Source organism: Kwoniella dendrophila, chromosome 3, assembly GCF_036810415.1.
Source record: "Kwoniella dendrophila CBS 6074 chromosome 3, complete sequence".
Taxonomy (NCBI): domain Eukaryota; kingdom Fungi; phylum Basidiomycota; class Tremellomycetes; order Tremellales; family Cryptococcaceae; genus Kwoniella; species Kwoniella dendrophila.
Window position 1 is genome coordinate 1,348,719 of NC_089478.1, and position 25,375 is coordinate 1,374,093.

The 25,375-nt window shown below is 36.5% G+C and overlaps 10 protein-coding genes across 10 annotated transcripts; 4 read left to right on the plus strand and 6 right to left on the minus strand.

Moving 5' to 3' along the window:
- Positions 1 to 1,412: 1,412 nt before the first annotated feature.
- L201_002798 (uncharacterized protein) lies at positions 1,413 to 3,297 on the minus strand (the record flags this gene model as incomplete). Its single annotated transcript, XM_066218564.1, has 10 exons — positions 1,413 to 1,589; positions 1,697 to 1,804; positions 1,893 to 1,935; positions 2,013 to 2,092; positions 2,175 to 2,303; positions 2,422 to 2,793; positions 2,863 to 2,898; positions 2,972 to 2,994; positions 3,054 to 3,081; positions 3,208 to 3,297. The coding sequence occupies 10 exons, from the start codon at positions 3,295 to 3,297 to the stop codon at positions 1,413 to 1,415; spliced, it is 1,086 nt and encodes a 361-aa protein (XP_066074661.1).
- A 601-nt stretch (positions 3,298 to 3,898) lies between these two features.
- L201_002799 (ATP-dependent RNA helicase FAL1) lies at positions 3,899 to 5,686 on the minus strand (the record flags this gene model as incomplete). The annotated part of the gene is made up of 7 exons (XM_066218565.1): positions 3,899 to 4,151; positions 4,214 to 4,375; positions 4,428 to 4,702; positions 4,920 to 5,347; positions 5,439 to 5,448; positions 5,567 to 5,612; positions 5,670 to 5,686. The coding sequence occupies 7 exons, from the start codon at positions 5,684 to 5,686 to the stop codon at positions 3,899 to 3,901; spliced, it is 1,191 nt and encodes a 396-aa protein (XP_066074662.1).
- A 344-nt stretch (positions 5,687 to 6,030) lies between these two features.
- Positions 6,031 to 8,053, plus strand: L201_002800 (uncharacterized protein; the record flags this gene model as incomplete). The annotated part of the gene is made up of 6 exons (XM_066218566.1): positions 6,031 to 6,126; positions 6,207 to 6,525; positions 6,654 to 7,488; positions 7,552 to 7,578; positions 7,636 to 7,826; positions 7,920 to 8,053. 6 exons carry the CDS (start codon positions 6,031 to 6,033, stop codon positions 8,051 to 8,053), a joined length of 1,602 nt encoding a protein of 533 aa, XP_066074663.1.
- Positions 8,054 to 8,472: 419 nt separating this feature from the next.
- Positions 8,473 to 9,075, minus strand: L201_002801 (uncharacterized protein; the record flags this gene model as incomplete). The annotated part of the gene is made up of 1 exon (XM_066218567.1): positions 8,473 to 9,075. The coding sequence occupies one exon, from the start codon at positions 9,073 to 9,075 to the stop codon at positions 8,473 to 8,475; it is 603 nt and encodes a 200-aa protein (XP_066074664.1).
- Positions 9,076 to 9,371: 296 nt separating this feature from the next.
- Positions 9,372 to 11,952, minus strand: L201_002802 (uncharacterized protein; the record flags this gene model as incomplete). The annotated part of the gene is made up of 12 exons (XM_066218568.1): positions 9,372 to 9,476; positions 9,598 to 10,108; positions 10,164 to 10,599; positions 10,653 to 10,722; positions 10,780 to 11,046; positions 11,122 to 11,185; positions 11,251 to 11,383; positions 11,454 to 11,531; positions 11,599 to 11,626; positions 11,696 to 11,710; positions 11,774 to 11,880; positions 11,937 to 11,952. The coding sequence occupies 12 exons, from the start codon at positions 11,950 to 11,952 to the stop codon at positions 9,372 to 9,374; spliced, it is 1,830 nt and encodes a 609-aa protein (XP_066074665.1).
- A 485-nt stretch (positions 11,953 to 12,437) lies between these two features.
- L201_002803 (uncharacterized protein) lies at positions 12,438 to 14,431 on the plus strand (the record flags this gene model as incomplete). The annotated part of the gene is made up of 8 exons (XM_066218569.1): positions 12,438 to 12,498; positions 12,578 to 12,835; positions 12,930 to 13,021; positions 13,084 to 13,145; positions 13,215 to 13,304; positions 13,390 to 13,684; positions 13,795 to 13,870; positions 13,947 to 14,431. 8 exons carry the CDS (start codon positions 12,438 to 12,440, stop codon positions 14,429 to 14,431), a joined length of 1,419 nt encoding a protein of 472 aa, XP_066074666.1.
- A 129-nt stretch (positions 14,432 to 14,560) lies between these two features.
- L201_002804 (uncharacterized protein) lies at positions 14,561 to 15,724 on the minus strand (the record flags this gene model as incomplete). Its single annotated transcript, XM_066218570.1, has 2 exons — positions 14,561 to 15,300; positions 15,394 to 15,724. The coding sequence occupies 2 exons, from the start codon at positions 15,722 to 15,724 to the stop codon at positions 14,561 to 14,563; spliced, it is 1,071 nt and encodes a 356-aa protein (XP_066074667.1).
- Positions 15,725 to 16,205: 481 nt separating this feature from the next.
- L201_002805 (uncharacterized protein) lies at positions 16,206 to 18,575 on the plus strand (the record flags this gene model as incomplete). The annotated part of the gene is made up of 8 exons (XM_066218571.1): positions 16,206 to 16,643; positions 16,738 to 16,863; positions 16,971 to 17,078; positions 17,165 to 17,263; positions 17,347 to 17,440; positions 17,522 to 17,652; positions 17,718 to 18,215; positions 18,336 to 18,575. 8 exons carry the CDS (start codon positions 16,206 to 16,208, stop codon positions 18,573 to 18,575), a joined length of 1,734 nt encoding a protein of 577 aa, XP_066074668.1.
- A 76-nt stretch (positions 18,576 to 18,651) lies between these two features.
- Positions 18,652 to 22,015, minus strand: L201_002806 (uncharacterized protein; the record flags this gene model as incomplete). Its single annotated transcript, XM_066218572.1, has 12 exons — positions 18,652 to 18,823; positions 18,889 to 19,163; positions 19,268 to 19,389; positions 19,451 to 19,775; positions 19,842 to 20,128; positions 20,214 to 20,346; positions 20,408 to 20,542; positions 20,618 to 21,206; positions 21,276 to 21,366; positions 21,419 to 21,549; positions 21,632 to 21,891; positions 21,968 to 22,015. 12 exons carry the CDS (start codon positions 22,013 to 22,015, stop codon positions 18,652 to 18,654), a joined length of 2,568 nt encoding a protein of 855 aa, XP_066074669.1.
- Positions 22,016 to 23,214: 1,199 nt separating this feature from the next.
- L201_002807 (uncharacterized protein) lies at positions 23,215 to 25,244 on the plus strand (the record flags this gene model as incomplete). Its single annotated transcript, XM_066218573.1, has 6 exons — positions 23,215 to 23,434; positions 23,493 to 23,574; positions 23,637 to 23,998; positions 24,058 to 24,602; positions 24,671 to 24,812; positions 24,892 to 25,244. 6 exons carry the CDS (start codon positions 23,215 to 23,217, stop codon positions 25,242 to 25,244), a joined length of 1,704 nt encoding a protein of 567 aa, XP_066074670.1.
- Between the last annotated feature and the right edge of the window lie 131 nt (positions 25,245 to 25,375).

The following is a 25,375-nucleotide window of genomic DNA, read 5'->3' on the forward strand; positions in this document are numbered from 1 at the left end:
GAGGAAAAACAGAAATTATAGTGAAAGAGTACCTGGCCTTCCACAGACTAATAATAGAGGAGAATTACTAGTGAATCGAATTCTATTCATCAGTGAATAGTTCTTCTTGAGGCTAATTCATCAAATATACCGTGATTTCATATAGGCAGTAATCCGAGCTTTAGAACAGTGTCCATATCCTGAATTACCATTAGAAATAAGATGCGATTCCCAGTATAGTATACAGTGTATGTCGTGATGATATTCTTGGAGTTTTCAAAGAAGATTAGATGCCTTGATCAGAGTGTGTATAAAGTAGTGCTGACCATGGAGTTTCTCACTACAACTATTAGGCATGACAACATGGTTACCTAAATGGTTGAACACAGATTTTCATACATCATCTTCGAATTATTTTAGGAAACCTAGCAAAAATGGTTTAATGTCAATAACCAATAATGAATCTAAACAAGTAATGAATGTAGATATGATAAAACATTTATTGGTTTTATTAAGAAGAAGATCAGGTAAAGGTAAAGTCAAATTTAAATATGTACCTGCGCATACTGGTATCCAAGGTAATGAAAAGGCTGATGTAAGTGAAGTCTATGTGCAGTATGAGTGCAGAGCTGCCATACTTTCAGGAGTTATATATCAATTCATTTCTGATAATCCTTTCTCTTTTGTATAATAACAGGAATTAGCTAAATTAGGAAGTATGATGCCTGAAAATAATGTTCCTGTAAAATGGTTAGATCCAGATAAAGAACAATTGAATCAAACAAAGAAGAATAACGACAATGACAATAATTCAAATAACAATAGTATTGATATGACGGATATTGAAGTAGATGTAAGTCATTTTTCCTATTCTTCAAATTAGTTATATCCTTCGACAAACCATAATTCAAATGCAAAGGCAAATAGGTCTTTGAATCGCTAACATCCAAATAACCCAATTGCTGTAGATCGATGAAAGTTGGTTAATGTCAGCAGAAGAATTAGAGAGTTTCGAAAAGGATTTAATCGAAGAATAATACGGAAGTAAGAAGCAGTCATATTTCACGTACACAGTTTTTCATTCGTTACTATATTGTACCTATATCTGAGATTCAATTGAGAGTACAATACAAGCGATTCACCATGCATCCATTCATACCTGTCCATTGGCTGCGTTGTATCAGATAGATTTTATTCTTGAGTATGCATTTATGTATGTTATCTAATTACAAGTTATTTACTGATGACGATGACCTGGCAAGCACCGAATAACCACCACAACCAACCACCACTACGACCATTACTACTGTAACAACAGCGACGGAACTGCTATATGCCCGCTCAACTCTACTACAAGAATGCTAAGAAATCTCGTTCCACTCTGAGATTTTTGCTCTAATCAGTAACCGTGTCAACACTGTAGGATCACCAGTCTAACCCCTTCTAGCCAACTCTTCAGGTGATAAAACAATTTCTTTCCCACCTACTGTACCTGTTCTACCTGAAACACCAAACGTTAATGCGTAACCTGGAGGTAATTCTGTACCTGGTGGTGGTAATTCGAGTAAAGGCCATGAAATTGCTGATGGTTTCTGTAATACTATATCAACCTATATAAAGATAAGGGATAAATCGTCAATTGGTTATCCTTCTCATAAAATTGAACACATTCAGAGACGAGGGCAGAAAGTTGCGTTCTGGTAGGGAAATTACTCACTTTGGTACCCAGTATTCTAAATGTACTAGTTTCAGGATTGATAGGGCCGTATAGTGATATTGATTTTGTCACCCTCTTATTTGCGGGCAAATATAAATCGATATGCAGCTAAAAGCAACATTATATATCAGTTTCTCATCTTTATGTTGAACTTGGAAAAAGATTGCCTTTCAATATTTGCGTTACATAGACTTACCTGCTGTTCTTCAAACTTGACAGTTGATTTTTCTTTATCCGCACTATATGAGATGATCAATTTGATTGTATTTATCGCTTCGCTATATAATGGCATCAAGAAATCGCTGATATGACTTACCCTTTTGCAAAAGCTGAAACATGAACTTGTAAAGGTGTTTGATAATGATCTAATCTACAATCTATTTTTTCTTCTTTAGTCTTACGAAAATTGAAAGCAAGGTTAGATCAGCAAATTCTCTAATGAGTTCATTTTAGGGAGAAATATATATATTCGACTCACCTCATCCATCTTCGCACCAACAAACAAATGTTCCCCTTCTCTACAACCTTCAATTTTTAGAAATTCTGAAAATTCTAATACACGTCTTTTACAACATAAATAACCTTTCGAACCCTCATGGAATATGGCCTATTTAGAAATGACCAATGAATTTATTAGTATTGATCTACTGTTCTTGCATTTTGGAAGTATAGCGAATAGATATACTATAACGACTGAAAGACCTAATAGAGAGACAATGACTTACACCTTGTGAATGATATTTACATCTTTTACCACCTCTGCTCTCTTCTTCATTTATAAACTTATGATTACATCCTATTCTCTTACAATTTGTACCTTCTTTTACCTGTATACTTGGATCATCTTCTTCTGGTTCTTCAATCTTTGTTGCTGGTGCAGGTACAGATGAAGTTGAAGATACAGCTTCAACAACAGCAGCAGGTTTTGAAGGAGAAGAAGAAGATAATGATTGAGATGGATTAGTTGATAATTTTGAAAATCCATATGTCTCCACTCCATCAGAAGATACCTCTGTAGGTCCATCTACCTTTGTACTTGGTTTATCATTCTGCTTAGCGTTATTCAATGATGATGAATGTTTTCCCTTTGTACATGTCTAATAAATTATGTCACGAATGAGTTTTCTCACTTGAATATTCAATGCTGTAAAGTACAAACGACTCACAGGTAATGCCATAAATTGGTCAAATTCCAGGACAGGCTAAAAAGAAAGGTTTGTCAAGTCAGACATGACAATTTGATCGACTTGTTAGAATTATAACTGATATACTCACTTTGTTGATCTCGGCACAACATGCTGCATTTCTAAAAATTAGCTTTGACTGAACCTTTCAACTAAACAACGGGCAGACCTACACCATGATTTTAAACCTTCATGAAATACCTAGAATAAATTAAAGAGAAACTTTAACCTTTTAGTACTTGGAGCTGATGTATGAATGGCTTGTCATGATCTCTCTTGACGGAAAACCGTTACCGTCCACGCTAGATCAAAAAGACCGAAACTTACTGGTCCACCGGAATGATAACTACAACTGCCTTCCTCATTATTCGACTCCTCAAACTCCTTTTGACAACCTTTATTTGTACACCTTGGCATTTCGGTCTTTACAGATTTATCCGGATATCTTGGTAAGAGGTACGATGTACAAGTTGCTTAAACATACAGACCTTATATGATCGCATTTGAGCTTGTCCTCTATACAACTCACAGACCTGGTCAAATGTCTATCTGATCGCGTCTATCTGCTGCTGCTGGAAATATCTAGAAATTTGTCACGTGACAATTACTTTCTGGGCCATCATGCATCATCATCATTCATCATGATGATCATCCATCATTCACATAGGGAACCTCTATAATAGCGCAGAATAACTCCAAAAAATTAGAATTATGGCATTCGGGATTCCCAAATAGTTCCCCACTTTGGTACTAGTCGTACGGTAGATAGCTTAGCTGCGACGAGCAGATGAGAGGCGACGTTTCCTATCTTCTATGACCGTAAATGAAAGACGATAATCGTAAAGAAATCATAAAAGGAATCGCGAATTGGTTTGTAGATCTTGTTGCGCAGAATGGGCTAATCAAAGTGGTATCTCAATGGTATTGCCTGTATTCTAAACTATATTCTGCATGTACATATATACATTTCCCTTTTGAGATAAGCTACTATAATCATTTACTAATACCGTCCAACTATCTATGTAAGTTCAGTAACGTTCATAGGCATTTCATCGATTTGAGTAGAATAATACTGTTCGATATCTCTAAGGATTCTTACATCCTCAACTGTGACAAAGTTGATAGCTACACCTTTTCTACCGAATCTACCTGATCTACCTATTCTGTGCAAGTAGTTTTCACGCGATGTTGGTAAATCGTAGTTGATAACTAATGATACTTGTTGTACATCGATACCTCGTGCCCAAACATCGGTTGTAATGAGTACTCGACTGATAAACGAAAGACGTGAGCTGTTTACCTTGGTGTCAGCAACGGGTACACTCTAGCTCACCTTTGACCACCTCTGAATTCAGCCATGATAGCATCTCTTTCCTTTTGTACCATTTCACCATGCATACTACTAACAGTGAAATTGGCTTCTCTCATTTTCTCAGTCAACCAATCTACCTTTCTTCGAGTATTACAGAAGATGACAGCTTGAGTGATAGTAAGACTGTATGATAACGTCAGATTTGCATCTTCCTTGTTGTCATGGATCAACTTACGTATCGTATAAGTCACATAAAGTGTCGAATTTCCAATCTTCCTTTTCTACGGCAACAAAGAACTGCTTGATACCTTCTAATGTCAACTCATCACGCTTGACCAAAATTCGGATAGGATCAGTCATGAATTTGGTGGTCATTTCGAGTACATCATGAGGGAGAGTAGCAGATACTACTACTACCTGAGTAGCAGGAGGAAGGTATCGGTAAATATCGTAGATTTGATCTTTGAAACCTTTGTTAAGAAGTTCATCGGATTCATCGAGAATGAGCATCTAGTAGTAATTAAGGAGTCAGTGTTAGTTATTATTTCTGATCTTCTAATATTAGCGCCCTTCTCCATCCACCTTCTTTCAAGGTGAATTCACCCTGCGTCACCCTATAAGCGCCTATCTCACCCGTAATCCGTCTTGCATTTCGCTTGCATTCCGCCCCTACACTTCTCCACACAGCTACGCTCGATTGACGTGTCACGCAAAAACCCTTACTCACCTTGATATCCTTAGTTCTCAAATTCCTTCTTCTGATCATATCGAATACTCTACCAGGAGTACCACTAACGACTTGTTGACCAGCTTCCAATTTTCTAATATCTTCACCTACACTTGTACCACCAATACAAGCATGACAAGAAACATTCATATAATCACCTAAAGCTAATACAACAGTTTGAATTTGAATTGCTAATTCTCTTGTTGGTGATAAAACTAAAACTTGTGATTCTCTAATTTTTGTATCAATTGATTGTAATGCAGAAATTGAAAAAGTTGCTGTTTTACCTGTACCTGATTGTGCTTGTGCGATAACATCTCTACCTCTCATTATAGGTATAATTGCTCTTTGTTGAATTGCAGATGGTTTTTCAAAGTTATAAGCATAAATACCTCTTAATAGATCCTCTTTCAAATTAAGTGCTTCGACTAGAATGAGATAAGAATTGGAAAAAGTCAAGTTTAATATATCAGCATCTACCAAGAGTAAAACCTGAGTCTTTTTACGATATACACTTACAAGTTGGAGCCTATAATTCGAGAGGGACAAAAGTGTCAATCATATGAACACCTCTGAACCTCCCGATGATGCACTGCTTTTCCATATAGAATAGATTATGCAGCTTGAAGAATCGAATAAATACGTACCACCGAGACAGCCTCGGAAGACTCGAAAACGAGCTTTTCATCTCCGCTATATTGGGATGTAAGCAGTTGACCTTATGATTATTACAAAACTGTAGGTACTCACGCGTTGATTCCTGCCATTTTGATTACGCTTGATTTTGCTGAAGGAACGATAGAGGAATGTGTAGATTTTAAGTAATGTTTTGTGAGGAATATCTTCATCTTCATCTTCAACTTGCAAGAGAAGTCAAGGAATAGAAGAAGCTCAAGTGGCGGCGGAACCAAATAAACACCGTTATATCACCGTCATGTGGCACTATGGCGGTTCATCATTATCTTTCGCTTCTATCAAGATGGTATTGACAATTTCAACATTAATTGTAAAGAAGAAAGACGTTCTTAACCAACATTTTCAGCTATAATCATCATAGCTGACCTGTTTACCTCTGTCGACAACCGAAGTAGCTGGACAAGATTAGAATAAAATGGATTCAATAATCGAAACTCAACGATCAACACACGAGGAGATAGAACGTTACGAGCAGGCGTTGGCAGAAGTACTTATACAAAATCCAACAGCTGTAAGTTGATAGCTTATCCGCCACATGCTATATCAAAAGTACACATTGCTTATTGTAAGGCATTCTATTCATCGTAATAGCAAAAGAACATAACTAGACGGGATAGAAAAGCAGCAGAAATATTAGATAGAATAGGTGGATTAAGGAAAGAATTGATTGATTTTTATGAAGATTTACCTGGATTAAGACCTAAAGAATTACAATTATTATCTGCTCCACCGGCAGGTGAAGATGATTTAGCAGAGTTTTATGTTAGATATAACAAAATTAAAGATTTTCATGGTAGAAATCCAGGTATAAGTAGTAGACAATTCCAAAATCAATTAGATGAATTAGTTAAAAGTGATGGTATTCAGAAATTTACTGTTGAAGGTGATGAAGAACCAACTATAATTGATCGTAAGTAGTGGTTTTTGTATTTCTGCAGGTATTCGATGTCGTGATACTTCCTTTTCATTCAGCTACATGCAAAAATGAAGATAATTTGCTAATTTCAATCTTTTTTTCTTTCTTTTACGTTTGTTTAGCTTTAGATAGTGTATTTTCAGGTGAAGAATCACATGGAAAATATTTAGATTTATATTTAAATCATTCACAATATATGAATTTAAGAGGATCAACAAGAATAAGTTATTTAGCTTATTTAGAAATATTAAAATCAGGTAAAATTGTAAAAGGTAATAATAATAATAATTTAGATCTAAAAGAAAAATCATCAGCAGCTTATTTAGAATATGTTCAAACTTTATATAATTATTTAATTGGATTTTTTGAAAGATCTTTACCTTTAATTAATCTACAATCAAAATTAAAACAAGAAGAAGAAAACTTTAAATCATTATGGGAAAAAAATGAATTTGAAGGTTGGAAAATTGAAAATAATAATAACAATAATAATGCAAGTACATCGCAAACAAATCCAAATCCAAATAATACACAAGAAGGTTTATGGTGTAAATATTGTCAAAAATCATATTCAAAACAAACTGTTTATGATGCTCATTTAAATTCAGAAAAACATAAAAAGAAAGAAAAAGCTGCTGCTTCAAATGGTTCGTCATCTACAAATTATTCATCTACACCTACACCTATTGCATCAGCGTCGACATCAACGTATAGAAGTAAATTAGAAATACCAGCAAGATTAACATATCTTATTGAAGTGATATTGAAATTCCCACCTATACCCGAGAAATTACAGGATACAAGAACGGAAACAGAGAGAAAGATGGCGCTAACGGCGAAAGAAAGAGAAACTGAATTAGAAGAACAAGAAGAAGCTCCTCCGGTGCCAGTGGATCTCGATGGCGAGGACTCGGAGGATGAAGGCAAAATCTACAATCCGCTTAAGCTCCCTCTTGGGTAAGTATTCTATTCTGCATTCATGTGGAAGCAACAAAGCTGATATGTCTCTTTTAATGTCAGGCATGACGGCCATCCGATCCCCTACTGGTTCATTTTTTCAGTCTTTTTAATTGAAAAAACGATAGAGCTGACCGAAATATATAGGTTATTCAAATTACACGGTCTCGGAGTGACTTTTGAATGTGAAATCTGTCAACAATCGATTCAAGGGCGTCGAGCGTACGATAAACACTTCACAGAAGGCAAGCATCTGTTAGCTCTACGTGCTTTGGGAATTCCAAGCTCAGCGAACCGGCACTTCATGTCCGTGGATCGTATAGCTGATGCGATGGCTCGTGAGTATTGCCATCGTCGTTGTGGCGAAAAAAAAAGCCTAAAGGAAAAACCGGAAAAAGTCAACCAGACGCTAATGTAAATCTTTTGATCAGTTGCCGACAAGCTGAAGAGAGAAGGACGTGCTGCTATGGCTGAAGGTGATAGAGCTGAAGAATTCGAAGATGAAGATGGTAATGTTTACGATAAGAAGACATATTTCGATTTGAAGAAACAAGGATTGTTGTAACGCAAATATGGGTGAAAGAGGTGGAATTATCACTTTGAAGACCGCCACACACAATAATGCACTTGTATCAGAGTAGTGACTTGCTACAACCTGTTCATGTAGCATGATGCAGAATACGTATACGTATCACTTATGCATATGTCATAAAACAACACTTTACTGCTTAAAAGAATACCAGAAGTATGATAAAACAAGGTGAAAGATCCAAAAAATGCCACGAACCACTCAAGCATATTATGTAAGCTTGAACAAAATATACTATATAGTTGCTACATGAGTCTCAACTCTACTTCAGTACGACCCGCAAATTCAACACCAATCCTTCTGATATATTCAATATGAAACCGTCTATCCTATCCTTGCAAATTGGTCAGCTTTCACTCCTAACTCGTACGAAAATCACAGAATACACTCACCTTTTATCGTCCTTGTGTAGCCTTTACAGCAGCAACCACGAAACAGCTCACAGCCGGTAAATCAGTTATAAAAGTTCTCAATGTATGCATTCTCAACCAAATTGATAATGATTCTAAAGGTTTCCCATCGGGTTCACCATTTCTTATTTTCTTTAATAAACCTAAAGCTTTTGGACCAAATAACATATGTGAACAAGCTAAAATTGCACCTAAAGTATAAAATGTTTTTGAGCTATTTAATGACCAAACTTGATTTTGTTTGTAAAGTTGATATATATTGGTCAAGGCTGAACCAACAGACCAAGGAAAAGATGAGAATAGAATTAAAGTTCCTCTAGGTCCCCAATCCCTAAACCATTTAGGTAAGATTTCATTGGATTTTTGCAAATCAATATCATTGGTTCCTTTCGCCTCATCTGTTGATAAAGCAGTCTCAAATTGAGAGAATTTCCAAGAAGATAAAAATTGATATTCATCAATTGCCCATTGCAATGATACTGTAGATGAAATTATCGGTATCAAACGTAATAGTGGAATAGGTAATAAGGGAGGTATAATATATCCCGACAGGGCCGCTGCGATGTTGATCTTGGAAGTTTCGACCATGTTTGGACAACTGTTTAAGTGATGTTGCTTGTCAATTGGAGGTATTTTATGTATGGGAAGATCTTGCTGTATGCTGTCAGCCAGTATATATACTCGTTATTGTCCTGCGACATTCCTTCAACTTCGGGTATCTAGCAATCCGGTGATAGACCTCACCGATTAGGTCTTATCTTTCGAAATCATCCGAAATCTGTTCCTAGAATTCAACCCGCTGAAGTCGCTTACAGTCAGATCGTGAATCAAGAGGTTCAATTGCATATCCTGTTCATCTACTATCTACAATGTATATACAAATTCTAAGCAGGTACAGTCCAAGTCCTAACAATACCATCCGATCCAGCAGTAATGATCTTATCATCGCCTAACCAGGATACACCGGTTACACCACCTGGATGAGCGTTCTGTGGGAATTGGTATGTCAGCTCCTATCTTGAGTGGTTGGAGGTGGAGCGAAAAGACAGTTGGGGGGAGACAGAGAAGAGCCGGAGCAGGGCAAAGAACCCCACAGAGGTTGTTGCTCACCTTAATAGCAATATTCTTTGCGACCTTCTCCCTATCCCAAATATAAACATTTTCATCCAAACCTACTGATGCTAATCTTTTATCTGATTTCGACCAAGCTAAATCCACGATTCTACCAGTATGGAAAGTCCATCTTGATGACACAGTAGTTTCGTTTTTAGCTACATCAATCAAGATAATTCTACCTGCTGAATCACCTGATGCTAAGAATTTACCATCTGAAGTGAATGATAATGATAATATATCACCTTTATTATCTTCAAACGTAGCTATTTGCTTATCAGATGATGTAGTCGAAAGTAAAACCACCTTTTTACCATTTCCATATGCGATTACATCTGAATTTGATTCACTAAATGCTGCTACAGCGGAGACTGGTTCTTTGACCAACAAAGATGATGTTCCGCCCCCTATAGGATGTACTTCTAATCCTGATGATGTAGCTACATATATCCCATTTGATGTCGAAGCTATTCCGCTTGGTTGTGATTTGATAGGTAATGAGGTCGATCTATAAGCCGGCGCATTAGCAATATCGATATCACAAAGCATGTGCAATGACTTACGAGAAAGAATCTCCTTCAATCGATGAGACTTTATCATCCCAACCCGCAGAGTAAACTTTACCTTTACCATCATTACTGAAGCCTATTACATTGGCAGTATGACCTGTACCATTGACTTCATCGCAATTACCTTCTTTCTCACCAAACGATTCACCAATATCGAATCTTTTGATTGAACCGTCGAATGATCCAGTATAGAATGTAGCTTCTTTTTCATTATCACCAGATAAAACAGATGCTGTGATTGCTTTTGTAGCACCATGTAATCTACGCCATTTAGTTGATGATGATTCTCTTGTATCGAAGATATTTAGTACACCAGATAAAGAGATAGAAACAAGAGCGTTTGGACCAGCAAATACAATTCCGTTCTGTTGAGATTGTACGTCAGATCCGACAGTATAGCTTTGAGTGGATTTAAGTGATGATGCGTCCCCTAAGTAAGCCCAGAGTCAGCTTCTACCAGGTATTATAAGGGACTATACGCACATATAGACACGATACCATCTGCACCGGCTGTAGCGATTGATTTGGAGTCGGGATTCCATGAGCATGCCATCTATAGCAGTAATCTGTCAGTCTATGTAGCTGATTGAGGTATAACGCCACTACTCACCAAAGAGCTGGTAGATCCATCTCTGTTGACTTCACCTTTCACTTCACCAGATTTCCCATCGTAGAAGAACAATTTACCGTCACTTGCTACACTGGCAAACAATTCACCATCAGGTGAGAAAGCGACATCTCTAACGAATCTTGTATGCGTATTAATCATTTTATCATATTTGAAGGGAACAGCAGTATGTAAGATGACTGAATTATCATCTGAACCTGATATAGCTCGGAATGGTCTTTGATGTCGGACTGATAACGATGTAATGGGCTGCCCCAGATTATCAGTCGAATTGTACAGTACTTATTGAGCCTGGATTCAAGATTGATTGTCCAGTCGACTTACTTTTGAATGTCCAGTAATTTCACCACAAGAAGAACCAGAATCCATAAAGAAAGCAGCTCCGAATCTGAAGGTTTCACATCATTAGTTGTTAATGATTTACAATATACAGTTCAAAATTAATATACTCACTTATCTTTACCTTCACCACCGACTATAATTCTCTTACTTTCTCCATCCCAAGCTAAATCATTGATTTTACCGGATAAAGGTCGAGTCGCAAGTTTGAGATTGTTGTCAGGGTTTGTAACGTCCCATACTCTGACTATAGGTAGAATAGGATTAATCAGACCATTTTACTGTTATCGTAATTGTATTGATGTATAACTGCTCACCGTTACCAGCCACATCAGCTGAAGCAGCGTAATAACCTGAAGGTGAGAATCTGGCTACTGTAGCTGATTGCGTATGTTCTATGGCATAATGATTATGGTCAGCTGGAGATATCCTACAATTTGCCGCGGATTGCGAAAAACTAACGAGTATAAGCATGAGATAAAGCAGTATGCTGAAAATTGAAGTATTCAGCTAAGTGATCCATTCATTCATATGTCAAATGAGCAGAAGATCCACGTACGTTAAGGTCTCGGATCTAGGTGGACGAATTTATCAGCTGAAATGTATAGACTGCTCAAAATACATCAGATCAACTCACAATTACAGCTCTACCATTGGTATAAATCAACTTCTCTCCCTTGGGATCTACACCCAATTTAGTTGATTCAGATCTGGCCGTAGCAGGATTACAGGGGTATATTGGGCCTAGATACGAGATATCAACTCTGAATTCTTCCAGCTCGGACGCGATGTAGCCTTACCTGCTTTGTATGCCATTTTGGGATATTTGGTCGAGATATTCTGAAAGCGGTAACGCAAAGTAGTTGTATAGAATGCTTATTTGTTTACGGACAATCACGGTGGACGTTGTTTCATGGTCTGGCGTCATAGATATAGCTCTCATCGCTATCACTTAATTCATTTTCAGGGACTCAGCAATATCACACGCGTTGACCACGTATGACAATGAAGTTGAGGTCCGAGTGGAGGTGCATCACAACAAAGTTAAAGGGGGATGGATGATTTCGGTCGAAAAAGTCTGTCAGCAAGTCCATTTGGGATCTGTAAAATTAGTAACCGAGATACAGTACTCAGACGATAGTCGTATCAGAGGAAGGATATCACAACGGTCAGACAGGGATTTTTATCAGAATCGTCAGAGCAACATTTAGACGATATTGAGGAATTTATTGTCACTGGCTAAATTCAAGTTGTCATACTTTTCAATATCCGTTGACTGGTGATTGCGATAATCAAGCAAAATGGTAGAATCAAAAGGTATAGTGAAGATAGTATTTCTTGCGCTAGTGCTTGATCTTTTGGGTAAGCTTCGCCTTATCTGATAAGATTTCTACGAAATAAAATAGCTAAAATATCTGACGCAATCATTGTGTGTTTACAGCATTCACGATACCTTTACCCCTGTTTCCTAGATTAACAGCATGGTATTTACAACTTGATTCATCGCCCGATTCATTATTATCGAAATTATTATGGATAAGTCGGAAGTGGCGTAGTACTTTAATATCGTTCTCGTCCCCTTCGTCAACAATCAACTTAGATGAAGGTAAGAAAGAATGGGATATTGTGTTGCTTGGTGGAGCAATGGGAAGTTTGTTTAGTTTTTGTCAATGCGTGATTAGTCCATGGTTAGGTAGTCGTAAGTATTTGAACGACTACATTTCATACAGTGTTGTTCTATGAAATTGAAAAGACGTCTTATTCTCAAAGCTGACTTGCCAAAACTAATTTAGTATCCGATAGATACGGAAGGAAGAAAGTGTTGATAGCTGCTATGATGGGTAATCTATTGTCTGCCATCATTTGGATACAGTCAACCTCATTTGTGAGTTCAAGAAGCTATTCATTACCTATTATGGCAAAATAGCTGATCACCATGTTTACCAGGCTTCATTTCTCTTATCTAGACTTGTAGGGGGTTTAAGTGAAGGAAATGTTCAGTTGAGCACGTAAGTCTATTTATGATCTGTCAGAATGTCCAAGGTATTCCAGGCTTATCTAAAGATTCTGATATCTAGTGCAATAATAAGTGACGTTACAACATCGGCGAATCGATCAAAAAGTTTGGCTTTAGTTGGAATAGCATTTTCCATCTGTTTTACTCTGGGGTATGTGTCTTTCACAATCTCTCTTAACCAGAAAACTATTGAATATGAAGCTGAAGCTGACAACATAAATTAACGAAAATCGCAGGCCATCTTTAGGAGCATATTTCGCATCTAGACCAATACCTTTAACTTCACCAGATAACAGATTGAATGTTTATGCTTTACCAGCAACGATCTCTTTGATCTTACTATCATTCGAAACTTTGTATTTAGCAATTAAATTACCTGAAACTAAAGGCTGGCAAAAGTCGATCGATACGTCAGAAAGTAAAGAGAACGATAAACAAGAGAAGAAAATTGTCTTATCAGTTGAAGAAAGATTGAGGCAGTTGAAAGTTTTGGGAAGATTACATGGTCTGTTCCTGCTTTTCTTCTCAGGTGTAAGTCAAGTTTCACTACATAAAAATGCTTGATATTTCAAAACAATCAGTTCACGAAATATTTGTTGAGCATAGCTAATGAAACCGATTCTTATTACTTTATCCTAAAGGCTGAATTCACGTTGACTTTCTTGACATATGATCTTTTTGCCGCTTCAAATGCCCAAAATGGTAGACTACTATCCTGTGAGTTTTACCTATGATAACTGATGAGATACCTTTGTTATTTCCTAGAAGTCTGGCTAAACGAGCATATCTGTAGACATCGGTATACTATCAGCATTGCTTCAAGCAAGACATGTTCGACCATCATTAACACGGTTGGGTGAATTAAAGCTTTCATCGTATGGTATGATATCATGTATAATAGCTTTATTATCATTATCAATTTTACCTTTATCAGTTTCATCAACATCATCAAATAGTAAAACGTTATCCACAGTAATATTGTATTTTGCTGCAACATGTTTATCATACACATCAGCAACTGTGGTCACTGGATTAACAGCTTCTGCTGCATCACTGATTGATGAAAATGAAAAAGATAAAAATCTACAAAGAGGTAAAATATTAGGTAAATTTAGATCAGAAGGTCAATTAGGAAGAGCCATAGGACCTTTATTAGCTAGTTCAATCTATTGGTTAAAAGGTCCTACCATAGCTTATTCAACTTTAGCAGGTTGTTTGTCTTTGGTTTATCTATTAGCTAGATCTCATATACCAAACAGCAAGAAAAAAGTTGAATAATTCCGTACAGAATATATATAGGTGGTATGCACTTTTTTGATTGATGATGATGTATACAAAACGTATATGCTTACAACATGCCCGAAATGCAATTTATAAAACATGCAGATATCTTCTGTATGTCAACATCTATTTACTCCAAGCTAATATCATCCTTTCTACACCAAATTGATCTTTCCAAATTTCGGTTTTTCCTATCATTGGATTACTTTCTAGAATTTCTATAACATCTTTACTTTGATTTTGTCCAATTTCTAATGCTAATCTAGGTATATTACTATTCCAACCATTCATTTCTAGAACTTTTTTATCAATCAATAAATCAGGTGATATTTCGGATATTCTTTCATAATACTTTAAGCCTTTTCCTTGTTTTTCATTTAATCCATCGCCTAATAAAGCTGAAGGTGATTCGAAATCTTTAACACTTTTCGGTAGTTTTTGATATTCATGGAAAGGTATATAAGGTGGATTTGATATGATTAAACCATATTTTCCTTTACTTTCAGCATTACTTGATAAAAGAAGTTTAGGATCTTTAGATAAATTACCATATTTAAATTTCACTCTATCACTTAATTTTAAATCTCTAGAATTTATCATACCTAATTGTACAGCAACAGGTGAATTATCTATACCAGTTACTGTTGATAATGGATTCAATTTTCCTAATAATAGTCCGATACATCCTGTACCAGAACATAAATCTAATATACTCAATGGTTGTTTAGGTCTGTCCCGAGATGTCAAAGGTGGAATTAAAGATAAGATGTATGATGATAACTTTTCTGTGAGATATGCTGTTTCTGGTCTAGGTATTAAGACAGGTCGTCTACACTGTATTGTCAATGGTCCAAAGTCGGTTGATCCTGTACGATAGAGATGATTTGTCGTAAGTTTCAAGCAGGAAAGATCCCTCTCTGAGTTTCAGAACAGAACACTGTTCCATGAAAGATGCTCACCCAGTATATACTGTATAGGTTCACCCCTACTCCTCCTCTGAACCATTTCTGATATACTGTCTTCTTCTATTGCAGGCATTTTACCTTTTGCTATCATCCTCTGAGCAGTAGCTTTCACTTCTTGTGTGATCCAACGTAATTCATTGATTGCGTCATCTCGAGAGAGTTCTTCATTCTGTAGAAGCGTGTGGATATAGTCGGGTTCGAGTGATGAGGAAGAGGCCGAAGAGCTGTTTCTGCGAGAGGAGGAGGAGGTTACCAAGGAAGCCTGAAGGGTTGTTTTCTGGTAAGCCAGAAGCTTTGGTATATAAGAAGAGCGTCTGATTGACATCTTGTCTCAATGGTATCTATCTCGTACACGCACTCGGCAACCTAAATCACATCAGCATTAATGTTAGCCATGACAGCTGAAGAGAGCAGGATTCTTGTTGATATCAATTCCAACTTTTGGATTCATTAAATCTTAGGTTATCTTTCCGACGGAACTCGAAGCTGGGTCAATGACGTGGATTAATTTATAAGATTTATACATTTGTTATCAGCTACTATTCATAAACTGGTTATCATGACGTTCTGATATGAGGACTCGAGAGATGAAAGATGAAAGATGCATTGACTTGTTCAAAAAATACATGTTTTAGGTTTTCCAAGTCAATCAATTCTTCTACCAACTTGACTTGATACCCTCTTTATTAGCTTGTATGCTCGCTCCCTTGACAAGACGAACATTCAGGCTATCATCGTTCATTTTACCTAAAATTTCTGGTCACTTTAAATCAGCAATACCAGCGTATCAACAGCAAGTTGTCAAAATGTCAAGTTCGTCAGGGACAGCAACGATAGCATCAATAAATGATGAGATATTAGCTTTACAAGATAAAATCAAAGAATTAAAAGTATCTAAACAAGATGCATCAGCAGAAGTAAATTCAATGAAGGCTTTAAAAGAACAACTTAAAGCATTGAAAAAAGAAGGAGGAGATGAGAATGCTTCTGGATCATCATCATCAAATTTACAATTAAAAACACCAAAGGGAACAATTGATCATAAACCTGAAGCAACATTACTAAGAAAGAAAATATTTAATACATTAGAAAATATTTTCTTGAAACATGATGCATCAACTATAGATACACCTGTATTTGAATTAAAAGAAATTTTAGCTGGTAAATATGGTGAAGATTCTAAATTAATTTATGATTTATCAGATCAAGGTGGTGAATTATGTAGTTTACGATATGATTTGACCGTGAGTAGAATTACATCTGAAATGATTTAGACGAAGAAGATATATGCGGAGTTAGCTTGGAATACATACTGATTGTTATTTTTACCTCATCCAGGTCCCATTCGCTAGATACGTTGCTATGAACGGTATTACTTCGATGAAAAGATATCATATTGGAAAAGTATATAGAAGAGATCAACCAGTTATGACAAAAGGAAGAATGAGAGAGTTCTACCAATGTGTGAGTAGATTGCAAAGAAAAAGCTTATAATATCGTTGTAGTCGTGATATCTCCCCATATCGCGCATCCAAGACGTAATAGCTAATGAAAGAATGCGATCTGTATAGGATATCGATTTTGCAGGTAGTTCCGATCCTATGGTTTATGATTCAGAGATTCTCAAGATTCTGTGTGAAGCTTTGACAGCTTTAGATATTGGTCAATATACAGTTAAAGTAAGTAGTATATCGTTGACTTCTCTTTTATACCTATATGTGCTGTGTAATGTTAGGACACATCGACTAACCTTTCACATTATTAGATTAACCATAGAAAGATCTTGGATGGTATCTTCCAATTAGCTGGTGTACCGTCTGATAAAACTAGATCAATCTCATCTGCTGTTGATAAACTTGATAAGGTGAGTTGTGTTACCATTAATAATTGTTCATCCGCTCTTGATTATAGAAACGAAATCTAGCTGATATCGTTTCGATGATCTAGTTACCGTGGGCAGATGTCAAGAAAGAGATGACCGTAGAAAAAGGATTAGATGAGAAAGTTGCTGATAAAATCGGTCAATATGTTGGATTAAAAGGTAAGCTTTATCTAACCACAAAAAGGTTGATCTGGTAAATTGGATTTTCAAAAGACTGATTGCTTGCTTTTCGACCGATAGGCCCAGGATATGATGTATTAGAAAAACTTAAATCCGACCAGGAACTTATGGCTATACCTTTAGCTAAACAAGGTATAACGGATATGGAGATTTTATTCAGGTATTTGAATGTTTACAAAGTTTTAGATAAAGTAAGTAGAAAGATAGATGATACCTGTGGAACTGATTATATCAACCTTTTCATCTATTCTTTTAGATGTCATTTGATATGTCATTAGCAAGAGGATTAGATTATTATACAGGAATAATTTATGAAGCAATTCATGAATCATCTGCACCACCTTCCAAATCAGTAAATCCATCTGTACCAGCATCTTCAGAAATTTCAACTACTTCAGGATCAAAACCATCAAAATCATCATCATCATCATCATCAAAATCTAATGCGATTGTAAATGAAGATGGAATTGATGAATCAACAATTGGAGTAGGAAGTATAGCAGCTGGAGGTAGATATGATAATTTAGTCGGAATGTTTGCTGAATCTGCAGGAAAAAAATTAAATGAACAAGTTCCTTGTGTAGGTGTTTCAGTTGGTGTTGAAAGAGTTTATAGTATAATGGAACAAAGAAGAAAACAAACAAAAGAAAAGGTTAGAGGTAAAGAAACTCAAGTTTTCATTTTAGGTTTAGGTGGAATTGAATTAGAAAAAAGAATGCAAATAGCTACTTTATTATGGGATAATGGAATTAAAGTGAGTTCATTAATTTCATGAGATGAATTTTTAATAAGAATAGATAATATTATTTTCTAATGATGTAATATAAGTCAAAATAATTTTGTTACTGATGTTCGTTTTTATACAATTTTACAGACTTCATTCTCACCAAAAGTTAATCCAAAACCACCTGCACAATGGAAACAAGCAGATGATGATCAAATTCCTTTTGTATTGATTTTAGCACCAAAAGAATTCTCTGAAGGTAAAGTTAGAATTAAAGCTCAATTAGGTAAAGAAGAAAATCAATCAGGTAATGCTGAAGATAATAAAGGTGTTGAAGTTGAATTATCAAATGTTGTTGATTATTTGAAAGATCAATTAAGTAAATTATAGAATAGAATAAAATATAGGTTAATAAATCATATACAAGATATGCATTTAATTCATATAGATATGATTAGACGATCGATCACCTATATAATGCAGCTCGTTCATCGTGTTCATCTTCACTTTGACTTTCGTCATCATCGTCTGTTTCTTCTTCCTCAGATTCAGATTCAGATGTGTCTTCATCGTATTCAGGAACGATAGCACTTCTAGGTGGTGCAGTCACAGCTCTTGGTGCAGAAGGTCCATCATCACTACATCGAAGTGTAAAATAGAATAAGCATGAACCTTCTTTCCAAGTCACTTCACGTCAACTTACCTATCACTTTCCTCTTCAGATTCTTCTTCACTCTCACTATTCAAGAAAGCATCTAAATCTTGGAATTTACCCTTTGTTGAATTGACATTGATATTTGTCACACCAGAACCCAAAGCAGGAGTCATATTCCTAGGATAGGACCCAGCGGGAGAAGAACCTGCAGGTGAGACCCCTTGTCGAGATATGTTAACACCTTGTGATGAGAGTGCTGTAGGTGGAATTGGATAGGTTGGTGTAGGTGCTCCAATCGGCGTAGGTGGTTGAACGTTCTCAAACTGTCAAAGACAAATTATCAGTTATCAATTAAGGTATTCCATTAGATATATTGGTATACTACGAGCGGCGTTTCTCGTAACAGAAGAGAGATAATCAGACTTACCTCAGAATCTCTCAATGACGAATCGGTCGGATCATCTGTCCAGTCAGGTATTTCTTCATATCCATTCAATCGTTTACCCGCTATTCTCGACATTGATCCAACTTGATACTCATCTCCAACGCCTAAATCAGCAAAGAGGCAGATGAGTATACTTTCCACTCGGCCGCCATACATCTAACTTACGTTTCTCAGTGACAGAATCACCTATCTCTCGTTTACCCAGAATGACAACTTTGACTTGTTCTCTCCTCAAAATGACTCCCCCTCTATCTTCTTCCTCTTCTTCCTCCTCTTTGGTTTCGTCACCATTCATCGTGGAAGCATTCTCATCTCGTACACCCTTCAAAAGGGCATACACGAATCTAGCTCTGTCTCTAACATCATAATTTAAATCATATCTTGCTAATGAGAACAAGTATGTGCTTAGGAGCTTAAGCTGATTAGACGAAGGTGATAAGACTAAAAGTTTAGTTGCCAAAGTCAAGATTTGTAATTTTGATTGTTCGCCCTGAACAAGAGCGGTCGTGCTTTCAGCAATAATCCATTGTATGTAAATCTTATCCAGCTGACTCACCTCATCTGTAAATCCTTTTATACCTTTTCTCAGTATATCAGGTACCCATAATTCAATTCCCTCCCAGCCTAATCCCTGTTTCTCAGACTCTTTTGCAGCATCCGAAGCAGCGAATTGCCCAACAAGCCAGTAAACCGATGCTCTAGCCTTTGAATTAATGATACCATCTAATTGTTTCGCCAACTTAGCGACTAGTTTCTGAGGCGTTGGGAGTGTGGATGTGCTAGTTAGAGAAGATGACAGTATGACTGATTTCAATTCTATGACAGCTTGTGCGACTAGTGAATCTACAGATGAGAACGACGACCAGGAGCAAACACGTCAGTACAGTCATGTGAGGAGGAATGTACCAATTCATTCTGTCCGACTTACCTCTTTGACTTTTTAAAAGTTTCATTAAGCTTCGAAGACCACTTGCAGCGACTTCAGGTTGATTTCTTACGATATGTCCTATTGCTTTGACAGCTTCTTCAGCGGTAGATGTTTCAGGAAATTTGATATAGTGCTGTGATAATGGAATAATTATGTTACCAATATACGTTTATCATGTCTAATTGGCGACTCACTTTAAATTCTCTTATTGAAATTTGGGCATTTTCTTGGTTGACCAAAGCGATCAAAGCTCTTAACTTAGCTAGTTGAATTGATGGCAGGTCAGAAGTGTAAAGGAAGAATGCTTGTTGGTATTTATTGAAGAGCCACTAAAAATACATGATACAGTCAGCTCTAATCTCTCGTAATTATGCGAATACAGCTCGCAGGGAAAATAAACATACAGGTCTTTCTTCTGCCATAGAAGCCAAAACATCCCAAGTCAAAGACCCAACTTCCTCTTTACCTAACCTTTCATCACTTGAACTACCAGCTAATCGAAGTAAAGGTTTGACCAATAAATCTTGACCTATAATCTTATGTGATGAAGGTGCTAAATGGTAATAAGCATTTGCAGTAGCTAAAACCACTGCGGGATTTCTTGATTGGAATAAAGGTTTACTGAAATGTAATAACATTGCTAAATCTTCATCTATACCTGAAAATTCATCTTCACTCTCCACTCCTCCATTTGCTTTTTTGTCATCGGTATTTGTTGAGATAGAAGCAGGATTAGTTGAGCCTGAATTAGATGGTTGTTCAAGCATTACTCTAGCATATCTAGTTAATACTCCTAAAGCAACTGATTGTCCCCACTCATCAGCGTCAACTAGTAATTTAATGATATGTCGATAGTATGGATGTAATAAATCAAGTCTCTCAGGACATATTTCGAGGAAAGCTGTTAAAGATGCTCCCAGGGTTAAAGGCGATGGAGACGATAGTAATGTTTGTAAGAGTGGTATTAGCTGAGGTAGAGAGCTTGAATCCATTCTAGTGAACACATATGGTCAGCTATGTACTGTCGGAAAGTAAAAGACTGTATTCTAATAGCTGACGCACTCGTACACTTTGGCTAATCCTCCTGCGACTGTCTTCCTTACCCATGGGTTCCGGTCAGTGACTAGCTTCTTGAGGCCGAGCATGACGATACCTATATGATAACGTTAGTCGTCTCATTGTACGAGCGGAAGGCACTAGCTAACCTTGTATAACAGGTACTCTGATAGAAGTGAGCACTCTCAAAGACATCGATCTTATGAGTGGTGAAGGATCCGAAAGGTCTTTCTGAAAAGTATTGATTGAAAGCAATACTAAATCGGAATTTGTTGAAGCACTATATCACAAGATTATCAGTCTTTTAAGCTTCTATTCAACATTGGCAAAATAGGACTATATCACAGCTAGAAATGGCTTACAATCTGAGCAGATAGATATAAACCAATTTCCTTATTTCTATACTCTGACTAACAACATTCTTAACCACTTGAGCGAAAAAGCTTTCCATATCTCTTCCTTTTGATATACCAGCTATAATCCTTTTCATACCTTCTAATCTTTCCCTTTCTATCCTACTTTCAAGTAATTTTGATATTTCTTTAAGTCTATCATCGCTTAAATCGTATGGTGTTGAAGATGGATTGGACCCAGTAAGTAAAGATAAATCCCTTGTCGTTTCCTACGAGAATCACAGAATCAAACAACATCAGTTCTACAGTTGTTACTTGGCAGTTGATACCCAGAATATAACATACCTGGAAATTCTCAATGATCCGCTGAGATAATCTGTTGAGAGCTGCCATATTGGCTGAGTTAGACTGCAGCCTCTTTTTAAATTCAAGGTAGATATCTATATATTATACCTCGAAACCAATCTGTTCACGGCAAAGCTCAACTATGCAAGTTATTATTTATGCATCTACGCTCACTATGATGACATGATCATGAAGAACACGAAACAGCGTTGGTTACGCGGAGGTCGCCGATGGAAAGCTGTATGTCTTCTATCTGGGTGAGTCTGATACTGTAGAAGGGGGGGGTATCTGATCTATGTATCTGACATTCTTCTGATATTTCGGCTTTCGAACCCGAAACGTCTTATGCATATGGGGATCTCACATAATATATTTACTAGAGGGGGGCTAGCAAGGGGCCCGCGCGTATATTAAGGGAAAATAATCGAGATCTGTGCGATTTGAATGATTGATTTCGATAACGCATAAAATGATAAAAGTGTAAACAAAAAGATAAGAATAAGCACAGCAGTGAGATAGAGGAGAGAAAGGGAGGGAAGGAAGCTAAAATCACTTCAACGCCACGTCTCCTTTTCTCTATCTTGACTATTTTGTTTGACCCTTCATTTCAAGTTGAACTGGATTCCGTTACCTCTTCTCTTTAGTGCTGAAAATAGTCCAGTGCACGTTTTGGGGATATGCATATGGAATTATTTCCATGTTAGAACGGAATTAACTGATCAAAGCACGTAAGCAAAGCCCAATCAAACGTTAAGAGCGTTACATCCATCAAAACACAGCAAATCCCATTCTGATCAAGCTACGTGGTTACCCCCGTTTCTTTATTTGTTATCACCTTACCACGACTTTTCCATAAACTACTTATAGCTCAACATCAAAACACGCCCATTACATTCTTTCTTTTCTTTCTTTTCTTTCTCATACTAAAATCAGATCTCATCAATCATCTTTCTCTCTTATCTTTAACTAATTCATATAACTTATCTTAACAGCCTACGGGCAACTATATATGTTCTCAAACAGTCTTTGTAGTGCTCATAACTCGTACCGGTAAGTTGCTAATCATATATATACTGATATGGTTATCTTCTCGCTTTGAACACTTTACTGACCATATCATCCTCATACTTCTATAGCGGCGTCAAACACACCGCAGCCCCAGCTTTAATATCGCTTTAAACACCTTTTCCTCATACTAGGAACTTTAAACAAATCAATCAATAAAAACAAAAACAAAACTATTAATAATGTCACCTACAGCTCTTCATTCAGTAGATGGTCATCATGATTCTTTCTCTCTCCCGAACAATACCATTTCTAATGGTGATGGTATCGACGAGAGTAAAGTTCATGCTACAGCTAGAAGAACACCTGAAGGTGGTTTAATCAAAGTTGAATCTGATTCAACTAAATATGAGGAACAAGGTATCAGAGCTAAGTTTACTGATAGGGGTGCGGACGTCGTTAGTGAGTATAGCTGTTCTTCACGCGTGTTTTATAATAGTTAATGAACTCGCTTGAGCAGAAAATGCCGACGGAAGACTCTCAGTCAAAAAGACTGAGACGAACTACGAGTTCTTTACTAAATCCAAAGTTGGTAAAGTTGGGTAAGTTAGCCTTCCGTTCAAGTATGCGTGCAATAACTCGTACTGATAAATTCGCCTTGCAGTCTCATGTTAGTCGGTTTCGGTGGTAACAACGGTACCACTGTACTTGCTACTCATTTGGCCAACAAACATCAAATCTCTTGGAGAACCAAAGATGGTGAACAACAACCCAACTATATCGGTTCAGTAGTCAGAGCTTCAACAGTTCGACTCGGTATCGATCCTGAAACTGGTAAAGACGTTTTTGTTCCTTTAAGCGATATGTTACCTATGGTTCATCCAAATGATTTCGTCATTGGTGGTTGGGACATTTCAGGTGTATCAATGGATAAAGCTATGATTAGAGCTAAAGTACTTGAATGGGATTTACAAAGACAACTTATCCCTCATATGGAAGGTGTTAAGCCTTTACCATCTATTTACTGTAAGCTAAAATGATACCTTCTTGCTTAAGAGGAAGAAAGCTTACATTATCCAAAATAGATCCCGACTTTATCGCTGCCAATCAAGCTGATAGAGCTGATAATTTGATTCCTGGTGAAGATAAACAAGCTCATTTAGACCATATTAGAGCCGATATTAGAAAATTCAAATCTGATAATGAACTTGATTCAGTTGTTGTACTTTGGACAGCTAATACTGAAAGATATGCCGATATCATTCCAGGAATTAATGATACTTCAGATAATTTACTTAAAGCTATTCAAACATCACATGATGAAGTTTCACCTTCAACAGTTTTCGCTGTTGCTTCAATTCTTGAAGGTGTACCTTTCATTAATGGATCACCTCAAAATACTTTTGTTCCAGGTTGTATTGAATTAGCTGAAAAGAATCAATCTTTTATCGGTGGTGACGATTTTAAATCTGGTCAAACTAAAGTCAAATCTGTTTTAGCCGAATTCTTGGTTAATGCTGGTATCAAACCTTTATCAATCAGTTCATATAATCATCTTGGTAATAATGATGGAAAGAACTTGTCAAGTCACAAACAATTTAGATCCAAAGAGATTTCAAAATCCAGTGTCGTAAGTGATGATTAGTCCTAATTGAATAATATATGTACATCATAACTAATGATTCTTTCCTGCTCCAGGTTGATGATATGGTAGCTGCCAACCATGTTCTTTACAAAACTGCTGCTGAACTTACAGCTGAGACTGGCGAAATTACCAAAAAAGGTGAACATCCTGATCACATTGTGGTTATCAAGCATGTTCCAGCTGTCGGTGATTCGAGTGAGTTGTATGCTTTGAATTCAAGTCTGGGTATTATCAGCATTCAACTAATAGAGAACTCTATCATCTTTTATCTTAGAACGAGCTATTGATGAATATTACTCTGAATTACTCATGGGTGGTAGAAATGTAATGAACATTTTTAATGAATGTGAAGATTCATTATTAGCTACACCATTAATTTTTGATTTAGCTATTTTAGCTGAATTATTAACAAGAGTAACTTATAAACCACAAGGTGAAAATGAATTTAAACCTTTATATAGTGTTTTATCATTATTATCTTATATGTTAAAAGCACCTTTAGTTAAACCAGGTACAGATGTTGTAAATTCTTTAAATAGACAAAGAAACGCTTTAGAAACTTTCTTAAAAGCTTGTTTAGGTTTAGAACATCAAGGTGATCTTTTATTAAATACTAGAATTTGGTAATTAGGTTTTAAACCCCAGTTTAACCAACACCTTTTAATGAGAAGATATTTAGAGTCGAGAGAAAACTAAAAAAACTAAAACAACAATCACTTCAATTTTCGCTATTTTACATATTTTACATATTTTATATA